The 14376-nt window shown below is 44.1% G+C and overlaps 1 protein-coding gene across 6 annotated transcripts in view; it reads left to right on the top strand.

Moving 5' to 3' along the window:
- Window positions 1-14376, top strand: part of MYOF (myoferlin) — a 152624-nt gene that overhangs the window by 18507 nt on the left and 119741 nt on the right. For 4 of the 6 annotated variants that reach the window (XR_011436850.1, XR_011436846.1, XM_023642393.2 and 1 more), the window contains exons 2-3: window positions 1885-1940; window positions 4579-4670. Coding sequence is in view for 2 of the 6 variants with exons in the window: in XM_023642393.2 (XP_023498161.1) it covers window positions 1885-1940; window positions 4579-4670 (148 nt within the window). In the remaining 4 variants the exon portion in view is untranslated. Of the gene's footprint in view, window positions 1-1884; window positions 1941-4578; window positions 4671-8790; window positions 9171-14376 lie in introns of those variants that run through there. The other 2 variants (XM_070261808.1, XM_070261802.1) reach the window with 2 other exon arrangements.

The raw sequence follows: 14376 nt of genomic DNA on the forward strand, positions 1-14376 counted from the left end.
GAATATGTTACTTAACCTCTCAGTTTCCTTAGCTGTGAAAGGGGGATGAAAATAATTATACGTACATCCTAGGATTTTTAAGGAGATTAGATGATGTGAGATGATAGAAAATATATTTATTGGTCTGTGCTGATACCCCCAGCCCCAACTCCCCTTCCCCTTCCTGGCACACAGCTCCTGAAACCCTTGTAATTTCCTAAGTGATAAGAGCACTAGGAGCATCTCTTGTTCTAATATTTGGTCTTTGACCCCATCCCTGACACAGGGCTCCTAAAACCCTTGTAAATTCCTAAGTGATAAGAGCACTAGGAGCATCTTTTGTTCTAAGGAGGTAACTCGGGGTGGCTCCTGGATGGGGGCTGGTCACCAGAAGACCAGGCCATGGTTAGAAGCTTGGAATCTTCAGTCCCGCCCCCCACTTCTCTTGAGAGGGGAGAGGGGCTGGAAATGGAGTTAATAATTGATCATACCTGCGTGAGGAAGCCTCCAAAAAATCCCAAAAGTACAGGGTTCGGAGAGCTTCCAGGTGGGTGAACACATCCATGTACCAGGAGGGTGACACCCCAACTCTGTAGGGACAGAAGCTCCTGTGCTTGAGACCCTCCCAGTCCTCACCCTCTGTATCTCTTCATCTGGCTGTTCATCTGTATTTTTTATCATATCCTTTAATAAACTGGTAAACATAGGTGACTGTTTTCCTGAGTTCTGTGAGCCACTCTAGCAAATTAGTTGAACCCAAGGAGGGGGTCGTGGGAACCTCACACTTGTAGCCCATTGGTCAGAAGGACAGGTGACAACCTGGACTTGCTATTGGCTTCTGAAGTGGGGTGAGGGTATTTTGTGGGACTGAGCCCTAACCCTGTGAGATCTGATGCCCTCTCCAGGGTAGAGAGTGTCAGAATGGAGACAAACTGCAGAACACCCAGCTGGTGTCGCAGAACATTGCTTCGTGGGGGAAACGCCTTGCATGCGTCTGGTGTCAGAAGTGTTGCGGGTGTTCTGTGTCATGGTAAAGGAGACTTACAGGAGGAAAAATTGTTTTTTTCCAAAAACAGATGAACTAGTGCTTACGAAGCGTTTTGTACTCAAACATTAGCTTTTATTTTTGTGTTTGGGGACTTAGGGACCCATAGAAGCCCCTGCTCTTTGGACTTTGTTCCAAGGAAACTTTAAGCACTAGCTGGATAAACATTAATGCATCTAGGTAGGTGTGTTATCTGGTCCCAGACACAGAGAAAAAAGACCTTGTGTCTTCAGAAAAGGTGGGCCAGGAGTAAAGGAAACCCCCAATTCTCTGCCGGCCCTAGAAAGTGTTCATCTACTGATTACCTTGTACCGAGGCCTGTGGGAGGGAGTCCAGCATCATCCTTAAGCTGTTTTGGGGTCTTATTCCATGCAGAGGCAACATGGGCTTCAGAGCTGAAATTCCAGGTTGTATCAGGGCACCACTGCTGAGTGTGAGCTCACACATATTTCTTAACTCCTTTGAGCCTCAGTATCCTCATCTGCAGCATGGCAATACCTGCGGGTCAAAGGTTAGCTTCACTGCCTTCTTTTTGCAACAGGCTGGAGACGCAGAGGCCGTGGGTGACCGTGGTCTGTGAGAGTCAGTGAGCGACAGGCAGAGGCTCTCGACACTTCTGTGATTTTCAGCCCCTCAGCCCCTAACACCTTGTAGACCTGGGCATGGGAAAAATATTTTAGACATAAAAATGCTGTTCAGTTTGGAAAACTTTAATTCAGGTAGCCCCCACTCAGGGCAGATGAATGGGAAAATGAGGACACATAGTTGGCCCTCAGGGAAATGTTGTTCGAATGAACAAATGAGTGGTACATGCTCTACATGTTTCCAACTGATTGATATCTCTTATTTTGTATTTGCAGATGAGAAAAAGAAAACAAAGAAAGTTGATAGTGAACTCAACCCTGTCTGGAATGAGGTGACTTCATTGTTTTTTCAACTTTGTTTCAGTGGATAAGCTACAACTGATTGTCCCATCTTTGTCTGATTGTCCCTGCCTTTGGGAGGAGAATCTCTGCATTTCCCTCCCACCCTCTCCATCTCCCTTTGTGGTCATGGAGATAGCAGAGAAGTTCAAGGAGATGTAACACAGTGACATCTCCTGTACAGTAGTGATGTGGTGAGCAGAGACTGGTTGGGGAGTGAGGAGTGTTGGGTTGTGGCCTGGAGCAGCCTTGAGCTTGCTGCGTCACCTTGGTCCGGTTATGTTGCATATCTGGGGCACATCTGTAGAGCAAGGGGTGGGATTGGATCATTTCTGGAGTCCGGGAAAGCTCCATAATTAAAAGCATACCACGCTGAGGCGGTGTCCCACATGCCACATCTAGAAGGACCCACAACTCAAAATATACAACTATGTTCCAGGGGGCTTTGGGGAGAAAAAGGAAAAATAAAATCTTTAAAAAACAAAACAAAACAAAAAAACATACCTTCATCTGACTAGTCAAGTGTATATTAAATGATACTTTGTGTGTCTGGCTGAGTAATGACATTTACTGTTTTCTATGTTGATAAAATTAATATAAACTTAATGTAGAAATTTTGAAAACATCAGATCGGCATAAAAAAATGACCTTTAGTCCCGCTATCCAGAAGCAAATACTGTTAACATCTGGGATGTATCAGTAAATGTTCATTGAATGAATATGTTTAATAAAATATTATGTCTTAAAATTAGCAAATTAGCATCATCTAGCAAATATAGTCTCCTATCCTATTTTTTTCTTACTATCATATCCTGAGCATATCCCATGTCATTTTATTCAAAAGTATTTTTGGGGGACTGGCCCCATGGCATAGTGGTTAAGTTCAGTGCATTCCACTTTGGTGGCCTATGTTCATGGGTTTGGATCTCAAGCATGGACCTGCACCACTTGCTAGCCATGCTGTGGTGGTGACCCACATATAAAAAAAGTGGAGAAAGATTGACACAAATGTTAGCTCAGGGCTAATCTTCCTCAAGCAAGAAAAGAGGAAGATTGGCATCAGATGTTAGCTCGGGGCCAGTCTTCCTCATCAAAAAACAAAACAAAACATATTTTTAATGACTCTAATGTTCTGCAGAAGGGATATAATATAATTTCTTTACCTTCTCCCCCGCTATTGACTCTATATCTATTTTATAAATGGTTCAGTGTTTAATACATTTATAAATATGTGAAAAATTTAATTCCTTCCTCTGGGTACATTTTCCTATGCTGACTAATTTTTGAAAAGTTGGTCATCAGCTACATTGTTTTTTCCGAAATCTGTATCAGATCTTCCTGGATAAGCACAGTGACAAATGTCTTTGTTATTTTTGCTAAGTCACAAGGCTGTGAACACTTCCCCTCCAAGGTAGTTTTAATGTCTCTGTGAGGTAAATACTGTACCTTCTCAGTGAATGAGGTGAATATGAAAACGTCTTAATTCCTTTTAAAAAGCTCTGCTGCTCTCACGCAGGCTGAGAGAGAATTTCACTTCTCTGCAATTTCACTGGAACCCAGAACATAGCCACCTGGACCACCAGCTCCGTGAGAGCAAGAGGCCAGTCTGGTTGTTCCCTGTGGATACTGTGGATCCTAGCGCCTCACGCAGAGCTCCAAAAATAAGACAAATAAAAAGTACATATATATATGCATTTAGTGTTTCTGATCCTGAGTAGTCCTAACATGGCTCTTTATATTTAGGTCAATCCGTGTGGCCGATGGCAGAGAGATACATGGTCGTATAAGCAGGCATGTCCTCCGTAGGGCATCATCTGTCTCACACCATTTTGTTTCCAACATGTATTTTTTTTAATTACATATGTATTTATCAAGTAAACTTCCCAATTGCAATGTTATAACTGAAACCCAACCCAAATGAAATGCCAACCCCAACCCATTGAGATTAGTGGGTGTGTCCTAAGATAAGCTATAAGACACATTCGCCATCCATTCCCAACCCATTACCAGGAGAATCAAATCATCAGTAGATATTGCTTTATCCAATTCATTTGTTACATAATCAGTTAAAGCCATCCGTCATACTGTATTGATTTTTTACCTTTGCCGTTGGACAGCAATTTATTGCATTAAGATGAAATTCTCATCTGACTTTAGCACTGGCCATGATGGGACTTAAAATAGGGGGCTGGTGCATTTTAGAATATGTTTTGTTAGATTATTCATCCCTTTGATAATAGTATAACTAGGAGGAACAAGTAATTTAAAAATAACTGTTGAAGAAAGCATTTTCACACACGTTTTATTTTATTCTTACAACAATTGTGGTAGACGTTAAGTCGGTTCGCTGACTGTGAGGTGGGTTTCGTGACTTGTCCGAAGCCGTGGAGCCTAGAGAATGGGAAGCCAGGAGTTGCATCCAGGTCCTTTGAGGCTAAATCTGATTGGCTTTCCCACATCCCTCAGCAGCATCCAGGGTTAGAATCTGATCGCGTCCACCGAATTATAGAATTGGAGAATTCAAAAGATTGTCATTGGTGAAGATAATGACCCAACGTTTAGTGTTGGGACATCACGTTGTGTTCCCTGATCCTTTTAACCATCTTTTTGTTTCATAACCTTCTGTGATAGATTTTGGAGTTTGACTTGAGGGGTATACCCCTGGACTTTTCATCTTCCCTTGGGATTGTTGTGAAAGATTTTGAGACAATTGGACAAAATAAGTAAGTTGGTTTCAACTTTTTCTCATTTTACGTATTATCTTACTATTGTTTGTTTTGTTGAAGGAATGCATCTTTAGTAACATTTTATAATACTTCCAATATAATTGTGCTTTAATTCCATGCCCCCCCCCCACTTCTAAGCCAATATCAGACGTGGTTAATCAATCACAGTGCTTTCCCCAAAACTTCTGTATTCCTAAGAGGCTGTAAACACTAAGACACCTTTAGTCTATCCAATTTGGTACTTATGGTGAAACCTATTTACACTTCTGAAACGTCTTTGTTAACTGCATATAGTCACTTCCTAACTCTGGTGGTTTATTGGACACAAGCAAAGTTGCTTCTTCTGATTATGTGTCACCCATATACATCTCATTCAAGTTCTGCTTCCAGCCCCACTTCCATTTTAATGTCTTATTGGCCTTTTAAACCCAACAGGTCTAAACCAGATTCCTTATCTTACTGCCTCTACCAGTTTCAAATGGGGAAGGGTCATGATGGCGCCCATGGTGGCACCAAGGGTTGTCCCCTGGGTAAAGCTGGGGGGGCTTCTCAAACAGGTTTCCATGAGACAGAATGACCTCGGTAAATTCACCCCAGACCTTGATCTGAACTTTGGCCTTATAGATTCAGAATGCAGTCTTAGGTCGCTGATTCAAACTAATCAAGCTCACAAGAATCCAGTACCTAAAACTAGGTTACTTACTTTCTATTTTCTGGTGGGAGGGCATTTCTACTCTCTGATCAATGAATTCTCCTTCATCTCATACCCCACGGGAAGCCAAAATACTCTGTATTCTTGATTGTAAGTGTGCTATTAAATTAATAACAAGTTTGAGGTGGAGGTAAGAAGTCTGAGTTTAAATGCCCATATCAATTGTAAGAAGCATCCTAGTGTTTAGTAATGTCAATACATTAAAAAATATGTCTCAGGCACGTTTGGTAAAATCAGAAGGCTGCAACAAGAGCAATAAATTAGAATGAATTAGTTGAGGAAGGGTGACCGTATGCCCTGATTTGCTTGGGATGGTCCTGGATTATTGCCCCAGCACAATGATTACTAATGCCCCTTTTGCTGTCAACAGTGGCTTGATTTGGACAGAAAATCAGATGGTCTCCCTAGTCACTGGGGGCTTCTGCTTAATGGCATCAGACCAAGAGAGCCTGGACAGACATCTACCCTTTGGACAGTGCTTTCATGGCTGCCGCCCATGCTCACCTTTGGTGAGATCGCTTTTTCCGTGTTCCATTGCTGACCAGTGCCCCTTGTGACTGATGGGGTTTTTCCTTAAGCTATACAAATACGTTCCAGCAGGTTCTGGTCCCACTCTCTTGGTCTGAAAACCATTCTAGCTTTTTAAGATTATGTTGCATACTTCAGCTTTGAATCAGTTGTATGATTATCTTTCTAGCCCCCACTCCAACTCGCGGACTTTCCATATTTCAAAGTTGTGGGGAAGTGGGTGATCCAGCCTTACTGTAGCCTCCTATGTGTTGCTAATAATACTCCCTTCTCTCCGTTGCTCTCCTCTTTCTGCAAATGGTACCACTGTTTATATTCCAGACCAGCCCTCTCCAAAGAAATGTAGTGCAGGCCAAATGTGTAATTTAAAATTTTCCAGTAGCTACATTAAAAAACAAAAAGAAACAGGTGAAATTAACTTCAGGAAATACTTTAACTCAGTGTATCCAACGTATTATCATTTCAATATATAGTCAGTATTTTAAAAATCATTGAGACATTTTACATGCATTTTTTTCTTTACTAAGTCTGAAATCTGTGTGTTTCACACTTAGAGCACGTCTCAATCCAGACTAGCCACATTTTGAGTGCTCCCTAGCCACATGTGGCTGGTGGCCACCATATTGGATAGCAAAGTTCCAGACCAGTGGGCTCAAAACCTCACATCTCTCTGGATCGTCTCCCTTTTATATCCTACCCAATCTGTTGACAAATCTTACTTTTTCTTCCTATCCATTGTGTGTGCTATGTGTTTCTTAATCATGGCCTCAGCCACCAGCCTGGTTCAGGCCTTTATCACTTTGTGCCTCATCTATTTAACATGGTGACAAAGCCTGGCAGGCTGGCCTGGGAGCTCTCATCTTTGTTTCACACAAAGTCCTTGCTTTCCTGAAGGTAACATGCTTGAGGGAGAGTAAGAAAACAAACAAATACATGAAGAAATATATAACATATCGGGCGCTAAGGAGTGCTAAAAGCTAAGAAGGAAACTGTTATAGACCATGAAGAAAAATACGTAAAGCAGAGTGAAAGGATAGAGTGTGATTGACAGTGGAGTGGGGAAAGATCCTGTTTTATATGAGGTGGTGATAAGGTGACAGTTGAGCAGAGACCTAAATAAAGTGAAGGAATAAGCCATGCAGCTTTCTGTGGGGAAAGAATATTGCAGGCAGAGAGAACAGCAAGTGCAAAGGCCCTGAGGCAGGAGTGTATTTGGGGTGTTGGAGAAACACTGAGGAGGCCATTAAGGCTGGAGCACAAAGAACAGGAGGGGCTGGAGTGAGGGACAGAGATGAGATCAGTGCAGCCATAGCATGCATGGCTTTGTGAGCACCAGCTTTAGATCTCATTCCTGGTAGAATCGGGGTCCATTAAAGGGTTTTGGGTATGATCTGACATATTTTAAAAAGATCAGACTTTCTGTGTGGAGACTGGATGGAGGGACCAGTTAGGAAGCAGGGAAAACAATACTGGGAGACCATTACGTATTTATTTTATGCCTGTTGAGAACACTCGAGGCCCTTGTATGACAGCAGTAATGGGGAGAGGACAGATCCTCACCCTGAGGCTGGCCTTGGTTCTTATTTTGGGCGTTTGGCAAGCATTTCTGGAGGTAGAGTTGTCTTTCCAATGTGCAGTCTTTCTGATCCTGGGCATTTTTCTTTCTAATTTTGAACAAGGAAAATATGATGGATCCTGTTATAAGAGGGTCCTTGCAGTTAGGGGCTCCTTGCACCTTACTGAGATGTGTTACTCTGGGTGTTCTTGTGAGCAGGCCGTGACTCTGGCATTATGATGACAGGGGGATTTTCAGGCCTAGCAGAAAAATGTAAATTCCCGGCAAAGGATGAAGCTGGTCTTCATTACTCTTTCAACATCTCCCTCTCCTCCTTTTGGGAGGTCTTCCTCCCCCTGACTTCTCCCAAGCACCCCATGTCCTTATTTATGTTCCAGGGCTCCCACCGGGGGCCCACTTGGGTCTGCTCCCTGAGCCATACCTGTACCGTCTACCAGTTCTTTTCCCCAACAAAACTCATCTGTCCTGTGTCTCAGTCCTGCAAGGTCCTGCTGGTGGAAAGAAACTTTCTGAGAAACTGATCGGAATAATAGGGTAACAGCTGCTGATAGTTTACTGTGTTAATGTCCCAGGAACATTGATCTGGGGACCGAGGCCACTGGTGACTTATCTGAAAGAGTGGAAAAAGAGTATTTTAGGCCCTGTGGCGGGGCCATTGGGGGAGGCCTTTTGAGTTGGGAGATTACTTCTCTGTCCTCCAAATCTCGCTGCATGGTTGTTTGCTGTCTTCCAGTGAAAGGCCGACCCTGAACCTGCTTTGGAATGCACAGCACGTGTGATAGGGCCCCTGTGTTGCCTGTGCTCTTACTGTACAAAGCTGCATGCTTCTCCACCATCAGCCAGGAATTGTGACCTTTGCCTTTATTTCCACCAACTAAACAAGGCGTAGAACTTGGTCAAGTTACCTGTACACTGCAGGAAAAAAAACAAACAAAAAAAGTAACCCATCTGGGAATAAGCTGTATGTTTGTCCAAAATATTTGTGTACTTTGGCGGCAAATTTTCTTGTTAGGCCTTCGAGGATCAGCTCACGGCTCAGTGTGGGAACGTTTCCCTCACCTGGAAGCCCAGGGTGGGGGCAGAGGATTCTTCTACCAGCTTAAGGAATGTCTTGCCTGTTGACTTTCCCGTTGCCATGGAGACTGGCCGTGCAAATACAGCTCTTGGCATCTGCTGCCCAGGGAGGGGGCCTGTCAGCAAACAATGCCAGCTGCCCGGGTTGGCCTGTGCGCCCGTGCCCACACCCACAGCGGACCGCCCTGGGCCAGTCCAAGCATGCAGGGCACTGGCGCGGGAACTACATGCCTCTTCAGGGGCCGGGAGCGGGCTGCGCCACTCAGTGAGGACTCTGTCCTTCCTCACTTTAGGGTCGTCCACGCAGCCATCCAGATTGAGTGAGGGTGAGAGAAGAGCCAGAGGAGCCTCTTGGTCATGTGAGGAAAATGAAATGATATTTTTAGCCAAAATGTCAGAGTGGGAGGATTTTCCCAGCAGCTGAAGAATGAAAAATTCCCTTGCAGAGAGGCAATCTGGCTATCAGTTTGTGAGGGTTTTGAGAGTGCCAAGGGCTATACCCAGTCCTTTGAATGCATTCTCCCACTTAATCCTCACAGACACCGTATGAGGCACGTCCTGTTTTTCCTCAGAGAGGTTTAGTCATCTGCTCAAGGTCACACAGGAGGTATGTATATGTCAGCATTTATATCCAGGCCTGTACTCTTGACTTTTATGTTATACTGAAAACCTCTGACCACCTATAGGAACCAAAATGCAGGTGGAATGGTTGATTATCTTTTGGCTAAAATGGAAGTAATTTTTCTTTCTAATTTTGCAATAAAATTAAGAATACGCATTATCAGAGTGTGGGTAGCTCCTCCCTAGGTAAAAATTTAAGCAGACATTTTTATGCTATTGAACAGTAAGTCGTTTATGCTCATGATCGCCAATGGACAACATAAGTTTGGAGAGTATATCTCATCTCATGTGATCTTCACAATGACCTTGAGAAGTGGAAATGAAGCTTGAAGTTCAGAGGGGTTGAACCTGGGCCTCTGATCCCTTGGCATCGTGGCCCTGCTGTCACTCTACTTGAGTGCCTAAGGAGCCTGGAAATGTAGGAATGAAGGATGTTTACAAGTTTTCAGATGTAGGCGTGTGGGAGTGTGCACATATGCCCGTGTGTGTGTGCCAGGGAAGAAAAAGAGATGCCCATTAGGGCTTTTGCATGGCTGTTCCTCTGCATGGAATGAATGCTCTTTCTTTCCAACTGCAGTAGATGTAAAATCTTCTCATTCAACCTCAGCATCTCTGACCACACGACCTAGAGCAGCGCCCGCCCTTGCTCTCCATCTCATTGCCCTGTTGTATTTCCTCTGAGCTGTGTTGTTAGGGAGCTTGTATGGGTGCCGGAATGGTCGGGGGAGTCCATCTGGACATGTGGACTTTCAGGCTGGGTTTTAGATAAGTACTCAAAGACATGTGCTGGTCTGCACATCTGCTTTATCTAGCTCAGCATTCACCACCACCTGAAACGTTCTTAGCTATTTGTCTGTTCATTTGCTCTTCTCCTACTAGTCAGGAAGTTCCACATCTATCTTGTTCAACACTTTAACACCATCACTTAGCACAGTGCCAGCACATAATAAAGAGATTCTCAATAAATGTTTGCTGAATGAGTGAATGAACAAGTGAATTTATGTTACTAATATATGGATGAAATTCAATACTTCTAAAGCACCTTGCACCTGACAGTTAGCCCACTGGTAATGGGCCATTTATGTGGAATCTGTCCAGCTCAGCTCTATGGAACAGCTTTCCAGTTCCACCTTGGGTCTAAGCTGCAAAGGAGTCAGAACGCAAAGGGGTCAGATCAGAAGGGAAACAAATGCCTGACCCAGAGCTCATGCCTTTTTGTAGGGAGTTGCAGAGCTCACAGCTGGGCTCGCAGGAAGGCACTAGAGCATCGTGTTCAAAGCTGAGATTCTAGAGCCAGACCGAGGCTGCTTAGAGACCCAGCTCCACTGATTACCAGTGAGTGACCTCGCGCAGGGTACTTAACCCCCGAGGCCTCAGACTTCTCGTCCTTAAAGGGACTATAGTTTGGAAGTTCCACTCATGCTAAGATGACGTATCACCTGACACAACTAAAAGGAGGTAAAATATATGTAACACTGATTTCAGATATGGGACATCCGCAGCACAGGACAGCCATGCCTGAGAGGAGGGAGATAAACAGGATGAGCCCTTGTGAGTGCCAGCTCACCGCCTGGAGAGCACTGGCAGGCTGCAGTGAGGGCCAGGGAAGTTGGGCAGGTCCTGGTTGTCTCCAGATTGAGGAAGTGCATGTAGGAGTCGAGAGATGCGAAGGTGCCTAGAGGACTGAGAGGAGAGAGCTACACACACACAGAGAAAGCTCTAGAGATTTGCAGAGGGTTCCTCTCCACTCTTCAGTTGAGTACTGGTCAGTGGGGAAACTGTGAGGCAGAGAAAAACAACAACCTGAAAGGAGCAGAAGAACAGTCCTTGGAAGGCACACAGAGCTGGGAACAGTAACGCGCCCACCAGCCAGCCGGGAAAACCTTGTAATTCACAGAGCCTTGGGGAGAGCACACAGAAGGATTGTACCTCAGTAACGCGGAGAAAAACAGCTGTCTTATTAGTAGATGATATTAGTAGACACGGACAATGAAGCAAGTGTTTTAATTATATTCCATAGGCTCAGGGAGGTAGAGGAATGCTTGAGGATGTGAAGTAGAGACATGGAAGGTATAAAAAAGATCCAAATTGAACTTCTAGAGATGCAAATTACAATGTCTGAGATAAGATGACTATAATTATCACTCCAAGAGTTTTCATTTCTAGTATTCTTATTTTTCCCCTTCGTATGTGTGTCCTTGTGCATTCAAAACCAGCGTCACACATACCCCCACACAAATGTGGAGCAAAGTTAACAACATCATCTGGATATAAATCACTGTGCCAGGCAGCTGTTTTGCTGCAGCCTGAGTAAGAAAGGAAATGCTAAGACCTAACAATATACCTAGGAGGACATGTCCCCAGGTTCTTGCATAAGAGGTGGTGTGGGCAGGCGGTCAGCTGTATGATCACGAGATTAGTGTGGGTTTTGACTCCTACTGATTGGGTGACTCTTGGCAAGTTTGTTCATTTTTATAATGGGGCTGTATTACTTCCTCAATAAATGGTAGATATGAGGGCAAATTTAATATAATTAAGGAAAAATGGATTCCATTTCCTGACAAACAACATAATAGCCAATATCTCTTGTGGGCTTGACACGTGCCAGGCATTGTGCTAATTCTATTCCACACGTAATTGCGTTTAATCTTTATAATGCCTCTGATTCAGACAGGCTTATCCCCAATTTACAGATGAGAAAAGTGTGGCTCAGAGAGGGTCCCCAAATTGCTTCAAGTCACTTAGCTCTTTAAGTGGAAGCACATGGATTTAACCTAGCTGTGTTAAAATCTTCTTACCCAGGGCCCTGATCTTCCAAGGTTTATTCCCTGCATGTGTGTGTGTGTGTGTGTGTGTGTGTGTGAGTGTGTGTGTGTGATGCTGTCCTCTCATTTTCACATTCTGGCCTTCAACCTTTAATCCAAACACACACACATACATACACACACACACACACACTGTGATACTAGGGGCTATCGAATTAGAAAAAGGAAAGTACAGGCTTGGGTTGTGAAATATTCTAACTCTCTGGCAAAAGATGTTTTAAGTTAGAGAAAACAGAAAGACTGGTTTGGAATGAAATTAATTTGGTGGGACAAAGTGTGATATCGCTTATGATAAATTTTCATTTCCTGGGACACAAAAGACCTTGACTTCAAGCTTTTATTATTTTTATCTCTTCGAGTGATGAGACTCACTGCTGACATTGCCAAGTGTAAACACGACAGTGGGGTGTATTTAGGTGGTCCCCACGCCTGTCCCTTCTCCCCCGTGTGCTTGTTGGGGAGGGAGGGACGGCCCATGGTTGAGGCAGGTTTTCTAAACGGTGTAGATTCTCATGGTCTGTGAAAATCTCAACCGGAAGCAGATGTTACTGTGGAACAGGCTTCTCAGTTCTGATTTCTTTTTAGCCCCATGTTTTCAATGGAGTGGCAAAACTATGAAGAGATCAAAGCTGGTTAGGGCTGGCTGTCTCCAGATGCCTGGAGAAGCTCAGCCCCACTGTTGGGAGGCCAGTTAAGTAGCTGCTGCAGTCCTGCTGGCATCTGTTAAGATCTTGTGAGTAAAAGTGGGCCACACCCTGGAGAAAGACACCTAGGGAGACTGAAAGAGAAAAGCGTTTCATAATGACAAGAACTGTAATTACCTTCTAATTGCACTTGGAGGGCTTCTCTTAGGAGAGTAAGCTTTATAAACTGTAAGCCATTCGCAAGGTCACTGGACTATCTTCAATGATGTATCAGTTAACTTACTCATTCAACGAATGTTTACTAATGCCTACTGTGTGTCAGACACTGCTCTGGGCACTGAGGTGCTCTGTGCCTTTCATGGGGTTTCCATCTGAGTGGAGGGAACAGACAGTAAACAAATAAATCCACATATAGTATATCAGACGGTGATAAATATGGTGAAGGAAAATAAAGCAGGAGAAAAGGGAAGAAAATGACAGGGTGAGGGTGAGGGAGTGTGTGTGTGTATGTGCGCTTGCGTACGCCCACGTGGGTGCTGCTTTACATAGGGTTTTGGTATAGGGATTTGTTTTGGGGTCTGTTTTATAATGAAACATCTTATGAAACCAATGGCTTTACAACCTTCATTCAGTTTCCACTATATTTGCTTTTATGAGAATTCAGTTACAGCTGAAGTTACTTCTGGTCTAATCTTGAAAATAAAAATTGTTTCCCACATAGATTGGTGATATATAATATATAGCCTTGAGGGTGGGGAGGGAGCTGTTTGATGTACGTAAGAGAAAGGACTGGTTTTAGGACATTGCACAGTGATTGTAGAGAAGTGGATGTGGGTAGTTACCAAGGGTTCTTATCTGTTCATTCTTGCCCGCCCACCCAGACCCCTGCCTAGGTAAACCTGTCTTCCTGTGACAGGCTGCACCTGAATTCAGAGCAGTTTTCCCTTCAACTACTGGCCTGGAGTCACGTCCTCGTCCTCCTATGCTTTTTTTAGATTCCTCTTTCTAGAGTAATGTCTGAAAGAACATAGAAGGTGATTGTTAAGCACTTACCACATCCTCCCTTTAATCCTTGCAACAATTCTGTTAGAGAGGAGCTATCATTATCCTCATTTTACAGATGAGGAAACTGAGGCTCAGAGAAGTTCAACAACCTGGACACAGCGTGTAGGACAAGGATGAGTCCGAATTAGCCAGCTCTGCCTAGCTCCAAGTTGTTCATCACTACATTATATTGTCCGCCTTACTTTGTAAGATCCAAGTCCTTGATGAATGAATAGTAATGAGAACTACTGCCTTGATTCTACTGGACGAGGGGATTAGACAGGCATGGAGCCTGGGAACCCTGCTAAACCATCCGAGCAGGCAAGCACAGATTCAGATCCCTGAGGGCTGCATGAACAGGAAAATTGGTCAGGTGCGAGTAGCAAAAAGACAGGATACAGTCATCTATTTAAGAAATAGTCATTGAGCATCTTCTGCATGCCAGGCATTAGGTTAATTAACCTGCCCCTTGCAGCGACAAAGTAACTGACTCTGGCCTCCGTGCCTTCCTGATTGGGAAGGCTTTGCTGGGGAGACCTGGGCTTCCACTCAGCTCTTTCTCTTATTAAAGTGACACCATTTGCAGCAGCAGGGGCAGAAGGATTGGGAGGGACTGGCAAAAAGGAAGTTGTTGCTGGCCCTGAATCCTGCAAATCCTGCCACAGTCTCCAGGCTAGCT

Source organism: Equus caballus, chromosome 1 (assembly GCF_041296265.1).
Source record: "Equus caballus isolate H_3958 breed thoroughbred chromosome 1, TB-T2T, whole genome shotgun sequence".
NCBI classification, from domain to species: domain Eukaryota; kingdom Metazoa; phylum Chordata; class Mammalia; order Perissodactyla; family Equidae; genus Equus; species Equus caballus.